General features: G+C 35.3%; 1 protein-coding gene across 2 annotated transcripts; it reads right to left on the bottom strand.

The window, feature by feature from the left end:
* Positions 1-5,314: 5,314 nt before the first annotated feature.
* LOC139522925 (serine-rich adhesin for platelets-like) lies at positions 5,315-11,060 on the bottom strand. 2 transcript variants are annotated; one of them, XM_071316561.1, is made up of 3 exons: positions 11,004-11,060; positions 8,660-8,818; positions 5,315-7,028 (listed from the first exon to the last, which is right to left on the bottom strand). In XM_071316561.1, exons 2-3 carry the CDS (start codon positions 8,779-8,781, stop codon positions 5,411-5,413), a joined length of 1,740 nt encoding a protein of 579 aa, XP_071172662.1. In that variant the 5' UTR covers positions 8,782-8,818; positions 11,004-11,060; the 3' UTR covers positions 5,315-5,410. The 2 variants fall into 2 exon arrangements, with proteins under 2 accessions (XP_071172662.1, XP_071172663.1); XM_071316562.1 differs by lacking the exon at positions 11,004-11,060 and adding an exon at positions 9,888-10,010 and having other exon boundaries at positions 8,660-8,817.
* Between the last annotated feature and the right edge of the window lie 3,091 nt (positions 11,061-14,151).

The raw sequence follows: 14,151 nt of genomic DNA, 5'->3' as shown, positions 1-14,151 counted from the left end.
AAAAGGAAAGGATCAGAATCAACCCGAAATCACAAGAATAAAAAATGTTTTCGCCTATAATTTTTTTTCCTCAAATTTTGTATAAATTTGGAAATTGAACATGTTGAAGTAGAATATAATATGGTCATATATATTTGCATGATATTAAAAAAAAAAATTTGATTAGAAAAATAGAGAAATTTAAGATAAAGGAAAGGATAGCACCGCTTTCTTTAATAAGACATAGCTTACAACATGTACAAGAGACTTTCACATATTATTGTATTAACCATGTTTATGTGTCTGTGCAAATACAAATTCAAAGTTGTCCGGCAATTATTATATATGATTGATCTTATGTATTTTGTATGTTCATGATGTTAGCGATAAGGCTCCAAAGCAACAAATAAAATAGTCTTTCAAGACGTCATAATTATTTGGACGAATGACATTTTGTTGATATTAAACGGTTCCAATATAAAAGTACCCCGTTCATGATGATGTTCATGACATATAACTTAATACGTTGCATTCGTTGGTGTGATAAAGAGGGGAGAAGGAAAGAGGACAGGACCGGGACTGAAGTCTATATATGAAGCTAACAAATGAAACATCAGGTGCATCATCTAAAACTCAAACTATAATAGAAAATAAGAAGTGTACAGACGCACGAGTTATGATAAATTATGACTGTTGAAATCACAGCACCTTTTTTTCTTGTATAGGATTTTGACAAAGATTTCCGCATAGAGACGCTAACGTTTAAGTATTTCTTTGATAAATATAATTTCTCAGAAAAAAAACTCTTAGGACATGTATGAGTCTCGTCAAGTTTCAAAAAGCCTGATACTTTAATATCAGTAAATGTCACCTACATATTTCTCACTACATGAATAGATAATTGTTTATCTGAAAATCTATGAACCGGATTGTAGTCCAGAATATACTGTCTTATATATATATATGTGTGTGTTGTGCTTTACAGTGGCGTAGCCAGGGTTGAAATGATGTGGATGCCTTCGGCGAGCGGAGCGAGGCGAAAAAAATTTTTGAACTATTTTATGCAGAAAATTATATTTTTTTCAGACATTGTTCCTGTAAGCACATGTTCTCCCCTAGAATCCAACACTGGTTAGATTTTTGTTTAATTTCAAAATACCCACCAATTCATATAATTATATTTCAAACACAATTTTAATGTTTTCTCGAAATTCTCGAAATTGAATGTAATTCATAATTTATTTATTTGATGTAAAAGTTTCCCACCAATCTTATATTTGACATCTCTCATTGACGACCCCATCACAGTGGCACTTCTGTATAAAGGAATTGAAGTGATCCCCTTTCCTAGCATTTCTAAAAAACGGCCTTATCACAGCGGCACTTCAGAATATAATAACTGAAGTGACCCCATTAACACGTCGTAGGGGACATCATCGAAATACCTGGTGTCCGTCCATCCGGTCTTGTTTGCACTCTCATGTGTACAATTCTTGCCAGATTTTTATATCATCAGCAATGACAATTTCGAAAATAAGTCATAAGCTTTTAACTTTTGAAATATAAATTATACGGAACTCCCATTGCATTTTCTCTGAAGCTTTTATTTCTCCATTAAAAATAAAAGGAAAAGGAAAAACATTATTTTTTATTAGTTAATATTGCCCTTGTTCCTTGGTTACATAAAATATGTGCAATGCAGGGGACATAGGAACTTTGTTCTTTTATTGAAAATAAAATTAATATGTGGACCTAGATAGAAACTTGAATTTACTGATAAGCCTAAGAATGATCACACTCTATTACAGATTAGTTTTTTTTTCACGTCGTCTTTCATGTCACGGGAAACGATATCAGGATATGGTGGTTTAGTTGTCAGTTATGTTGTTAGTTAGTTGTAGAAGCCATCGCTCCGCTAGGCTCGATTTCAGATGAGACATGTCCGAGGATCTGTGCATCATCCTCTGCACTGGCCGTAGCCGACGTCGTAGTCTTTTTACGAAAAAAAATAGAGAACACTTTTCTGCGATTTATCCATCTTGTTTTATTACATGCACTAAATTATCCTTAATAAAAGACTACGCATACTTCATCGGAAATAATTGGATGTTATCCTCATATCCTAACCCTTGTTACATACGGATACCTCCGAGTTTAACTGCTGCGAACATATCTTTATTTATATTTTTTCCCTGTCAAATGATGTGGATGCTTGAGCATCTGAGCATACATGCAAGCTACGCCACTGCTTTATACACTATATTGCCTGTTTTTCTTTGTTCGTTCGTCGGTCTTTCTTCAGGTTTTGGTTACCTTCTTCGTGGATTTGGATACACATGTTCTTGGTTTAAGTATAGAGAGATCATGAGATGATATGATCACAATAATAAACTTTTTGTGGCTTTTCCCCGATGATTGGCCTTCAGATATGCAGTCAAAGAGTTAGACAGTTGGTAAAAGCTCAGTCGATTTGTATTATTGAAAAAGATAATAGCCATTCGACATAATGTTAAGCATTTTTTGCTCGTTTGCAGCGCTTATTTTCAAAAAAGATACACGGTGGAAAGTTACAAAATTACGCATTTCTCTTAAAATGTATTTTTTATGAACAAAAATGAAAACTAATGTGGTCAATATTTCAAATAAATGCTTTCTACTTTTCTGTATCATATATTTTAGATATATTTTTGTCTCGTCATAGTAAAGGCAAGACTTCGTCACACTTATCTTCATCAGTACTCCTAAATAGCCTGTTATCTTCATAAAATGGGCTGTTATAACCTCAAGCACTTTAACTGGTACAATAAATATGTATAAACCCTAAGAACGAATTTCTAAATAGTCAGAAGAACTATCAAGTTTTCATTAGTTTGACTTTATAAGTCACTGGCAGATTCGATTTACCTGTTTAAACGGTGACGTCATTATGAAGGGGAATGCCAATGAGTTGACAATTCATCATAGAGTCTGTCTTGTGTAAAGAGGAACCCATGATCTGAATCAATTATTATACGAGTTTGTAACCGATCTAATAATCAAATAAAGATACGCGTGGCCGTCGCTAAAACAATGTTTTCAACTTTATATGATTGTGACCAGTAAAACATGGTTTTATAATATTTTAAAATTTGTGCTCACTATATATTTTTGATTGACACCAACAAAAGTTCATTGGTTTTTTTTTTGTGGGATTCGTTTTGCTCAGTCTACTTTGTGTATGGTGTTTTGTAGGGTTCGTCTTGCTTAGTCTATTTTTCTTTGTATGGTGTTTGTGGGGTTCGTCTTGCTTAGTCTATTTTTCTTTGTCTGGTGTTTTGTGGGGTTCGTCTTGCTTAGTCTATTTTTCTTTGTCTGGTGTTTTGTGGGGTTTGTCTTGCTTAGTCTATTTTTCTTTGTATGATGTTTTGTTGGGTTCGTCTTGCTTAGTCTATTTTTCTTTGTATGGTGTTTTGTGGGGTTCGTCTTGCTTAGTCTATTTTTCTTTGTATGGTGTTTTGTGGGGTTCGTCTTGCTTAGTCCATTTTTCTTTGGAAGGTGTTTTGTGGGGTTCGTCTTGCTTAGTCCATTTTTCTTTGTATGGTGTTTTGTGGGGTTCGTCTTGCTTAGTCTATTTTTCTTTGTATGGTGTTTTGTGGGGTTAGTCTTGCTTAGTCTATTTTTCTTTGTATGGTGTTTTGTGGGGTTCGTCTTGCTTAGTCTATTTTTCTTTGTATGATGTTTTGTGGGGTTCGTCTTGCTTAGTCTATTTTTCTTTGTATGGTGTTTTGTGGGGTTCGTCTTGCTTAGTCTATTTTTCTTTGTATGGTGTTTTGTGGGGTTCGTCTTGCTTAGTCCATTTTTCTTTGGAAGGTGTTTTGTGGGGTTCGTCTTGCTTAGTCCATTTTTCTTTGTATGGTGTTTTGTGGGGTTCGTCTTGCTTAGTCTATTTTTCTTTGTATGGTGTTTTGTGGGGTTAGTCTTGCTTAGTCTATTTTTCTTTGTATGGTGTTTTGTGGGGTTCGTCTTGCTTAGTCTATTTTTCTTTGTATGATGTTTTGTGGGGTTCGTCTTGCTTAGTCTATTTTTCTTTGTATGGTGTTTTGTGGGGTTCGTCTTGCTTAGTCTATTTTTCTTTGTATGGTGTTTTGTTGGGTTCGTCTTGCTTAGTCTATTTTTCTTTGTATGGTGTTTTGTGGGGTTCGTCTTGCTTAGTCTATTTTTCTTTGTATGGTGTTTTGTGGGGTTCGTCTTGCTTAGTCCATTTTTCTTTGGAAGGTGTTTTGTGGGGTTCGTCTTGCTTAGTCCATTTTTCTTTGTATGGTGTTTTGTGGGGTTCGTCTTGCTTAGTCTATTTTTCTTTGTATGGTGTTTTGTGGGGTTCGTCTTGCTTAGTCTATTTTTCTTTGTATGGTGTTTTGTGGGGTTCGTCTTGCTTAGTCTATTTTTCTTTGTATAGTGTTTTGTGGGGTTCGTCTTGCTTAGTCTATTTTTCTTAGTATGGTGTTGTGTGGACACACACCGAAATGCTTTTTAAATGCCTATAATGATTGAAATTTAGGCTGAAGTCTTTAAGGCAAAATCATTACTCTCGGCATCATATAAACTTATATTACTAGTACCTTAGAATTGGACATTACTAAAAATGATGACAATTGGAATATGAAATAGAGAACAAGATTTGATTAACCTTGCTACCAATGCTAAAAGGAAAATTACTAATAATAAACGGCAAACAACGTTTGATAAAAGAAAATTCAATATAAAAAAAAAAGACGTGCACGGTATGATTCCCAATTACAGAACAACTCTCAACCAGATACCAAATGACACAGAAGTTAACAACTTAAAAAAAATCATGTATCTACGACGAAAATATCAACAAGCACACATCCAACATTCAATGGATTTAATGTACTATCCCATAGAAGGTTTTTGCCTCAATTGAAGCATACAAATAAGGTCAATGGCATATCAAAAACTCACTAACAAACACACCATGATATGTTGGTTCATTATGCACAGTTACAGAGTACTTATTTTAATAAATGCAAAGCCCCAGAACCTTTAAATTAATAATTTAAGCATTAAACAGTACTACGACTACGATTACAACTAATTGATGATCTTTAGATTACAAATTAGATCCTCAATTCGAAGACATCTAAATCTAATGAATCCTAATGCATCAAAGTTATCTAGATGATAACGAGGAAGTTTAGTAAATGCCAACAAGGAAACAACTTAACAAACCTGGACATCGTGAAATAAAAAAAACCAACAAAAGTGTCGTTTCTTACTGGCGATGTTAAGCACTTCAAACTGTACGGTTATGAATATCATTATGGCGACTATAACATTCTAGTATCAGGATATATATTTAGACATAAATTAACATATTACATAATAACAATAAAATTATCAGTTTATCAAATATGGACCGGCTCATCTGTATCTATACCATTGAATCTGAAAACTCGTCACTGTTCTCTGAAGCACTTGATTCTACGTTCGAAGTTTGAGAAATGTCACCCTGGCTATTGGTTGGCAGTTCATTATTCGCGCAGTATATGGATACATCTGATTGGCTGCTCTTGTCACCTGGCATAGATTGGTGTATCCGGACACATTCTATCGAAAAATGACTCATCTTATGGCTCTCTGATGAAAACGACCTCTGTAACGATTTATCAGCTGTAAACATAGAGGGTGCTGATGTATAACACATTGAAGAAGACTTTAATCTGGTTACCATGTTAGAAAAACAAGGCGATCCCGACTGAGTAGCTGTTTGTGATTGGTTACTTTGACTGTCGACTGTTGATTTTGTCACAGTGGTTGTTTGTGATTGGCTACTCTGAAAGTTGACAGTTGATTGTGAGTGAGTCTTGGAACTGTTACTTGTTACCTGAACAGACACGGACGATGATTTTAAACTGGCCACAGCGCTAGACAAACAAGACGATTTCGACACAATGGTTGTTTGTGACTGGTTACTTTGACGGTCGACATGTGATTGCGACACAGTTTGAAAACTGGTGCGAGAATCAGCCTCGTTTCTTGATGTATGTGTGGACAGTTTTATGATCTCGTCTACATTAACTTGGACATAATCCTGACAACAACTACTCACTGATGATGACGCATCACTTGTAATGGATATAGTAATCCCTGGCGTGGCAAGACCGGCGCTTTCAAGAGTTATATTATTGTTGGGCAAAGTGTCTTTCGATCTGTCATCTAAATGACCTCTCTCCAGAGTATCAGCATCGATGGTCACAATGTCTTCTGACCTATCATCTACACAAACACTTTCTAGAGTAACATCACCGTTTGAAAGCGTATCTTCTGACCTATCTTCCACAAAATCGATCTCATCAGAAACGCCATCGGTTTTCAAATTAGTTGATAACCCTAAAATGTCTTCATACTGATTAATGACTTTTTTCAATTGTCCAGTATTATGACTGCAGGGTGTATTCGTTTTTCTACACTGTTGTATTTGTTTCCTTCGTCGTGTTGTGTCTTGTTTGGTAACCAGCTCAGTTGTATAAGAAGAGTTTCTATTTGGTTGAGGGAAGCGGTCATAATTGCGTGCACTGGGGTAAGGAGTTGGTATTCGCCGGTCAATTTCAATGCTTTCCTCCTTTTCATTTGGAATGGTGTTTGCTATAGTTTCTGGGAATATGTTGTGGGACGATTTAGTCTCCCTTACAGTTGGTTCGACTGAGAAACTGTTAAAATACTTTGAAGGTGATAAATCCGGAGCACTTGGCGAGTGACGAATATTTTTCTCCTCATCAGTTATATTTCCGTCATGAACATCTTTTTTATCGCTGCATCTTGACATATTTTCTTCTACTTTAGTGTATAGATTATTATTGATTTTTTGGGTAGATTTTACGTCACATAAATATGACATGTATTTATCAGCACAAATGATTTTTTCTTCATGAAGTTGGATTTTATCTTGTAACATCTTCAGCATAGTGTCCTGTGCCTTTCTATCTCTCCTGTAAGCTGCTAAAACCCTGGCCGTTGCAATAAAATATGCATTCATTATGTCATATATCCTGAAAAAGATGAAAATATAAAAGTTATGAGATGTTGTATGATTTCCAATGTGACAAGTATGCACCTGGGTTCAGATGAAGAGGACGAACTTATTAACAACTGTACGACCTTGAATACGTACATCAAAACTGTATTGTCGGCTATCAAAGGCTATAACATGAAAAAGTGAAACAATTCAAATAGAAAACTTGCGGCTTAAATTATAATAAAACAATTTATGATAACAAATATAACAGTCATGAACCATTTGCAACGACAACCACTCAGAACTACGTGCTGCTTAAGGTGAGTTCAAGTTAACCTAAAGAAATATGGTTGTTTGTCTAATCTAAAAGTCCTGTTTTGTCACATAGCACCTAAAGTAATTACACATCCCTGGCTTTCCTGATGAAGATAAATCCAGAAAAGCTGATCGGGGGCACGAAATTTATAAAGTGTTCATTTTTCAGAAAAAAAATCTCCATTTTGAAAGCGGTATTCCATGAAAGTTGCATGCTAATGTGTGTTACCCTAACAATTGAACCGGAACTATACTGATAAGATAGTACTTAACTCTTCACCATGAAATCAGAAGCATTTTCTATATGGCAACCATAAGTTCTCAACAATAGATCAGTGTGAATATCAAACAAGTTATTTTAAAATATCGATTTCTGAATCGTCCGAATCTCAACATGTAGTATATCTATCAAATAACTTTCATTAACAAAGTGCCTTTCAAAAGACTGATGAATATTAGGATACGAATAGAGTCACCATTGGCGAGGTTCCAAACTTTGGACATGCATTCTATTTGTATCCATCTGATGAGTTAAGCCTTTTCAACTGATTTTTATAGTTCGTACTTATGTTGTACTGTTACACCAATGGCCCATGTTAGGGGGAGGGTTGGGATACTGCTAACATGTTTAACCCCGTAACATTCTGTATGCATGTGCCTGTCCCGAGTCAGGATATTGTATTTCAGTGGTTGTCGTTTGTTGATGTGTTACATGCATATTTGTTTTTCGTTCATATTGTTGGACATGAATTAGGCCGTTAGTTTTCTCGTTTAAGTTGTTTTACATTTGTTATTTCTGTGCCTTTTTTAGCTGACTATCCGGTATGGGATTTGCTCATTATATGCCGTACGGTGACCTATAGAACTTGTTAATGTCTGTGTAATTTGGTCTCAAGTTGAGAGTTAAGTTAGGAATCTGATGTTCAGTAGTTGTCGTTTGTTGATGTGGTTCATAAGTTTTCTCGTTTCACGTTTTTTATATAGATTAGTTAGTTGGTTTACCCGTTTGAACGGTTTTACACTAGTAATTTTTTGGGGCACCTTTTATAGCTTGCAGTTCGGTGTGAGCCAAGGCTCCGTGTTGAAGACCGTACTATGACCTATAATGGTTTACTTTTATAACTGATTGTGACTTGGATGGAGAGTTGTCTCATTGGCACTCATACCACATCTTCTTATATCTTCAAACTGCTTTTGTGTCATGGATGAATATCCCATATCCTTTGTTTTTCTATTCTATTTGAAAGTAAGTCATATAATGTATAGATAATCACAATCTTGAGAGTTTTCCTGGATAATGATTAACGCTGTTGGAGAGAAAAAAAATAAATGAAAATGTTGTTTACTTACTGATCTTCCATGTAACCTTTGTCTTTCATGGCTTGCATATCAATTCTTCCGTTTTCATCAATGAAAGTTTCAACCTCTTGCCTTAAAGCTGTTTCGTCGGTAGGAATCTCAAGCACTCCCATTTCTATTGATTAAATCTGGCTATAAAGGTCGTAAATCTAAAATAAAACAATAAATAGTGAAATTATACTTTGCACACTAGCTTTTGATTCATTACTATATCAATCGTCTGGTTAGTGGTCAAATAATACTAGTACATCAATATAAAAAAAATCCACTCAGACTGTCATCTCAACCTTGTTATGTGCTGGCCTATGTCAAGCAAGGGACAGTAACTTTAAATCGGAAGGACTTTCGAATGCCTCGTTCACACGAACATTAAATTCGAATCGAAAAGTTATAAACGTCGTTAGGACAGTAAAGCGAATCGACGCGCATTGTAATTCGAATTAGAATTGACGTTAAACTAATTCGAATTAGTTAATGTGAATCGAATTCGATTTACGTGTGAACACAGCATCAGTTTACATACTGTTTTTTTGTCATAAATGACCACCTGTGGAGTTTTGTTTTGGTAATGCTTTCTAAGGGGAAAAGGAGCAACCTGCTGGACTGCAGGAGGTGTTGGTTCTTTACCTCTGGCATTTGCATATGTTAAAATTTGATATTTTTTGTTTCGACTCAAACACATCTTTTAGGGATACATGTATAGTCCAGCCCTGGCCTCAGTGACTCATTTAAAAAAAAAATTTGTTGTCACTGAGTCCAGCTCGCACTCCGTTACCTTCAATGGTGCAAGCTCCCGGGTAGATTACCCGGGGACGATAGAGACAATGCCAGAGCGCTCAAGTACGAAAAATGTATCACAAATGGTAAAGCTGGACTCCGTGACAAAAACAAAATCAAAACAAAAAATGAGTCACTGAGGCCAGGGCTGGACTAGGGATACATGTATAAGAGCGAAGACTGTCCAGCTCTGAGTTCGACTTAAGTAACCCGACAAACAGGACAACAAGTCTTCCTGCGAGTTGTATACTACGTGAACTAGCACGTTCAAATATGACTCAGCCCGGTGGTTCTAAAACAAAAAAAAAAGGTTTATTCGTATTAGATTTACATATGAATTAATAATTGCCACTAATCATTGATAAACTGTTGACACAGAGTTATGTCTCGCTTGTATGCAATATTTGTTGTATAATACACATGTTTAAATGGTAATATATACCTGAACATGGAATGTATGCAAAGTATTCAGTCAATGTCCCTTGACTACAAGTTTCGGGCTAGGTAATTGTCGTGAAATCATATGTTATTCCAATGATAACACAACTGCATACAATACACCAACTGCATACAATACACCAACGTCTCGTCTTCGTCGACTTCCCTAGGCCAGACTACAACAATCAATTACCGGTATTGGTTATGAAATAAAACGATGAAACTTCATCTGATGTACTTTTTTTCTACTTTGATATTGAATATTAAATTTTCTTTGTTGGACATGTGAGTTGTAGTTCTGAGCATTGTGTATATAAGTTTTAAAAATGGATTGGATGGATGGACGGACGGACGATCAAGGGTTTAACTGTCTACACTGATCTCTTTTGCTATGAATGATATCCGACCATGCAAAACCCTCATGGGGAGTAAAGGTACAAGATATTTTTATTTTGGCATTTTTTTTGTAATCAGCTCAAGTTTAATCAATCTGATTTTGTTTAGTCATTCTTTATGACAAAAAAAACACCCGAACTGAAGCGTATAATCTAATACATGTATACACATAATTTTTCAAGGGTAACACCTCCTTGGGCAATGTTGGTTACTTAGTATGCTGACGAGCAAGCTATATGGGAAGATGGTGCATTAAGATTTAATATGTCTGGATAAGGACACATTTTCGTCATAAAGTTTAATTTTGGTCGATTTACACCATATTTCTATTTGCATATATGATTTAAAATTAAAATAATGTTGACAAAACGATTTGAAAAAAATATCACATACCTCATTTGGATCATAATTGTTAATTATATACCGCTCTATATATTATTCATTTCTAATAAGCCGACGGTGAGCCAAACAAATTATCTAAACTGTTTAATTGACGAAATCTCGTGTTACGCATTGAGAATGATTCTTGCAGTTCCTGTTTGCAGTTTTCATATTTTTTGGACATAAGAAATAGATGGCTCGGGTCGATATTTCCTTCAATATATTACCTCAACAGTTCGATTTATTTTTCTACGTAACGTCCAGGGGCAAATATCGCATACATCGCCAGTAGAATTTCATCTAACACATGCGAGCATTAGAATAGAGAGAATAATACATACCCCTACAAAAGATTGTGTACGCTCTGCTTCATTACTTTAAAAGTTGTGGGGTCGTGGCGAATGGTAACGTCTATGACGTTAACCTGTATAATATCCAGTCACGAACATGCAGCCAAACGTGATTAACTTTCAACAGTCGCTTTAATTTAAATGGGTCTTGTTTAAATAGTTCTGTTGGAAAGAAAGTGTCGCTCCGGACTTTGAGGTATCGTAACAATATCAATAGTAAGGGTATAGGAGCAGCCCTTTGGAAATGATAGCAGAAAGTCTTTTATATTGGAGAGTGCAAATTTTCATATTTCCTAGAATACTGCAATCTGATATATAATACGTATGTACGAAAGTTTTAAATTTAAACACAGCATACCAAAACAATAGGAATTGTTTATTTGATCGATTGACTTATAGTGTGCATGCACGGTCCACTTATAATCAATTCGTGCAGTGGAAAATATTACATGTACTACATCAGGATGAGAATGTCGTGTTATTGTGGTTTGCATAACCAAGGAATTAAAATGTTCAAGTTATGAATACAGATATGACGAACGAATGACAGGCAGACGTGTTGGGATCGTTTGCTTTGCCATAGTTAAACACAATACTGCTCTATGAATATATAATTTTCTGATTACTTTCCGTGATTTCCATGATGTACACAGGCAAATTGCACTCACATCAATTTCACGTTAAATTTAATTCATGTGAATCTCACGTGAAATGAATTTCACCTCAAACGAGCTTATACGTGAAACTCACGTGAAATCAGTTTTTGTGAGTTTCATGTGAATCTCATGTGAAACTCATGTGAATTTCACATGAAAATCACGTATATTTTTTCATGTGAAATTCACATGAATTTTTAAAATAGAGTATTTCAAATAACATCTAAATTTTTAAATTTAATCAAAATCATGAAAAATATTAAAACATTTTGTTGTAAATTTCACGTGAAATTCATGTGAAAAATTTCACATCAGATTCATGTGAATCTCAATTCACGTGAAATTCACATGAAAATTTTCACGTGAGTTTCATGTATAAGCTCGGTTGAGGTGAATCTCGCGTGAAATTTTTCATGTGAATTTCATGTGAGTAAATTTTGCCTGTGTTTAGCTTTTAAGACCCCAACTATGACTATCAAACTAATAATAAGTGTAATAGTCTAAGACCCAAATTGTTGACTTGTAGAAATAGAAAAATTATCACCTTGAACGTCCTTCCAGCAGAAAACACTAGCTAAATCGGGCATGTGTTTGGCTCTACAGGATCTGTAAATACGCAGCTACGTTCGGTTGGTATATGAAGTTTACAATTTTGCAAAAACTTTTTGAAGAAAGGTAACGTTGGAAATTTTGTGAGGAGGTATAGATTTTTGAGATCCAACAAGGACTATCATATATATACACTAAAAGTGAGCGTGAAAGTGTAAGACCCGCTAAGCGTTGAATAAGACTCAGTTTTGGTGTGTGACCGTCACCCGGAGATGTTTCAGCTAAATTCAATTCAACTAAATCGATTGATGACTATTGAACAAAGGCATACTACATTTGCCTTAATTTAGAAATAGAAAAATTACCAACAACGTCCTTCCAGCAGTAAAACCGACTTGGTATATCAGTCGTTTGCTTGGCTCTGTGAATGTATGTGGAATGTATATACATAATTTACGCAGCTCTGTTCTTTTGATATATGGAGTTTTGAATTTTGCGAAAAAGATCTTTGGGGAAAGGGGATGTAGAAAATATTGTAAGGAGGCCGAATGTCTAGCCCCCCCTCCCCCCCACCCTCATCCAACATATTCTCATTAGCTGGTGCCAGTCAAATTTTTGCGCCCTTCATTCCTGTCCACCTCCTGTGCAAACCTGCCCATCATATCAATTATTTTAATTTGTTCTCGTCCTAACAATGCATGAAACATTTGTCATTGTACACTGAGCAAGTAACTCGTTGTAAAATTAAGAATAGAAATGGGGAATGTGCCAAAGAGACAACAACCTGACCATAGAACAGACAACAGCGTCACCAATAGGTATCCAATGTGTTAATTTGGACTTTGTTCCTTTTGGACTAACGACGATTTATAGCTTGACATATGAAAGCTGTATGTTACCCTCAAGATGTCTTATTTTCTGTGTATAGCTCATATCTTATATATTCATGATATTCTCTTGTATTAACATGTTGCCAACACTGTACATATTATAAGCTCTTTGGATATTGCACACAACACTACATCCCTCCTTCCATCATAACATTGCTATGGTAAAGAAAAACACCACTGGTTTTGATCGCATCAAACAACCACAAGAACCATTCAAGTGTCCAAACTTCCATTTCCTCGGGGGTATAACCATAGCATTTCCATTTTCCCCATTTACGAGTTTAAACTAATTTGATCAGTTAGCAAAACACTTCTTTTTCAAGAACAGCTTGAAACTTTTTATTCTGACAGTATTGACTATCCTTTATCTTTGATAGCAATAAACTACTAGTGTCATGAATGCTCCAGATTTGAAAGAGGAAAAATTGTCAAGTCTCAAAAGATGCCCAGAAACATTTAATTTACCTCCAAGCCCACCACTTAAAGTCAATGTTTATCCCCTTACTTAGAAACAGATTGGAAAGTGCTAAATCTAATAGCATCACATGGCTTTTCATCCACACTTAAAAAAATCTCTTTCCCAGTTAGTATAACACACACACCTTGCAATGTCTATAATTAGAAACCCTCTCCTTTGCTTTATAAAATATTCTTTGGTCTTAAAAGTGAAGCAAGAAATATAACCTGCACAGGCCAAGGAGTGGACTTTTCATTTTTAATGTTTTTATCTTAAGTAAAAAAAAATATGCAAGAAATGTGAGTGTGCGAGTGTAAGGGGCAGGCAAAATTCCTCCCATCCCCATTTACTACTACCACAGACACTACCTCACAAAAAGTAGAATATCCATTTTTAAACATAATTGTATTTTATCAGTTATTATATTTGGCAAATACTGGATTCAAAATGCCACGCTCTGTGCACGTAAAGCAACTTTTGCGCAAAGGTAAAATTTTGCCAGTCAAAATTTCAGCCCCTGAAAGTCTTATTTACCTGTACTTCATCCAATTCTACACACTTTGCAGAACCTTGTTATAGATTTAACTCT

The sequence above is a fragment of the Mytilus edulis genome, chromosome 5 (assembly GCF_963676685.1).
Source record: "Mytilus edulis chromosome 5, xbMytEdul2.2, whole genome shotgun sequence".
NCBI lineage: Eukaryota > Metazoa > Mollusca > Bivalvia > Mytilida > Mytilidae > Mytilus > Mytilus edulis.
The sequence above is the reverse complement of the archived record's forward strand: the minus strand, read 5'-3'. Positions and strand labels throughout refer to the sequence as shown.

Bases quoted from the DNA above. Each gene is read 5' to 3' on its own strand.
- LOC139522925 (XM_071316561.1), bottom strand. From the start codon at position 8,781: ATGGGAGTGCTTGAGATTCCTACCGACGAAACAGCTTTAAGGCAAGAG. The intron at 7,029-8,659 runs GTAAGTAAACAA...CATCTTTTTCAG, and splicing joins AAAGGTTACATGGAAGATCA to GATATATGACATAATGAATG.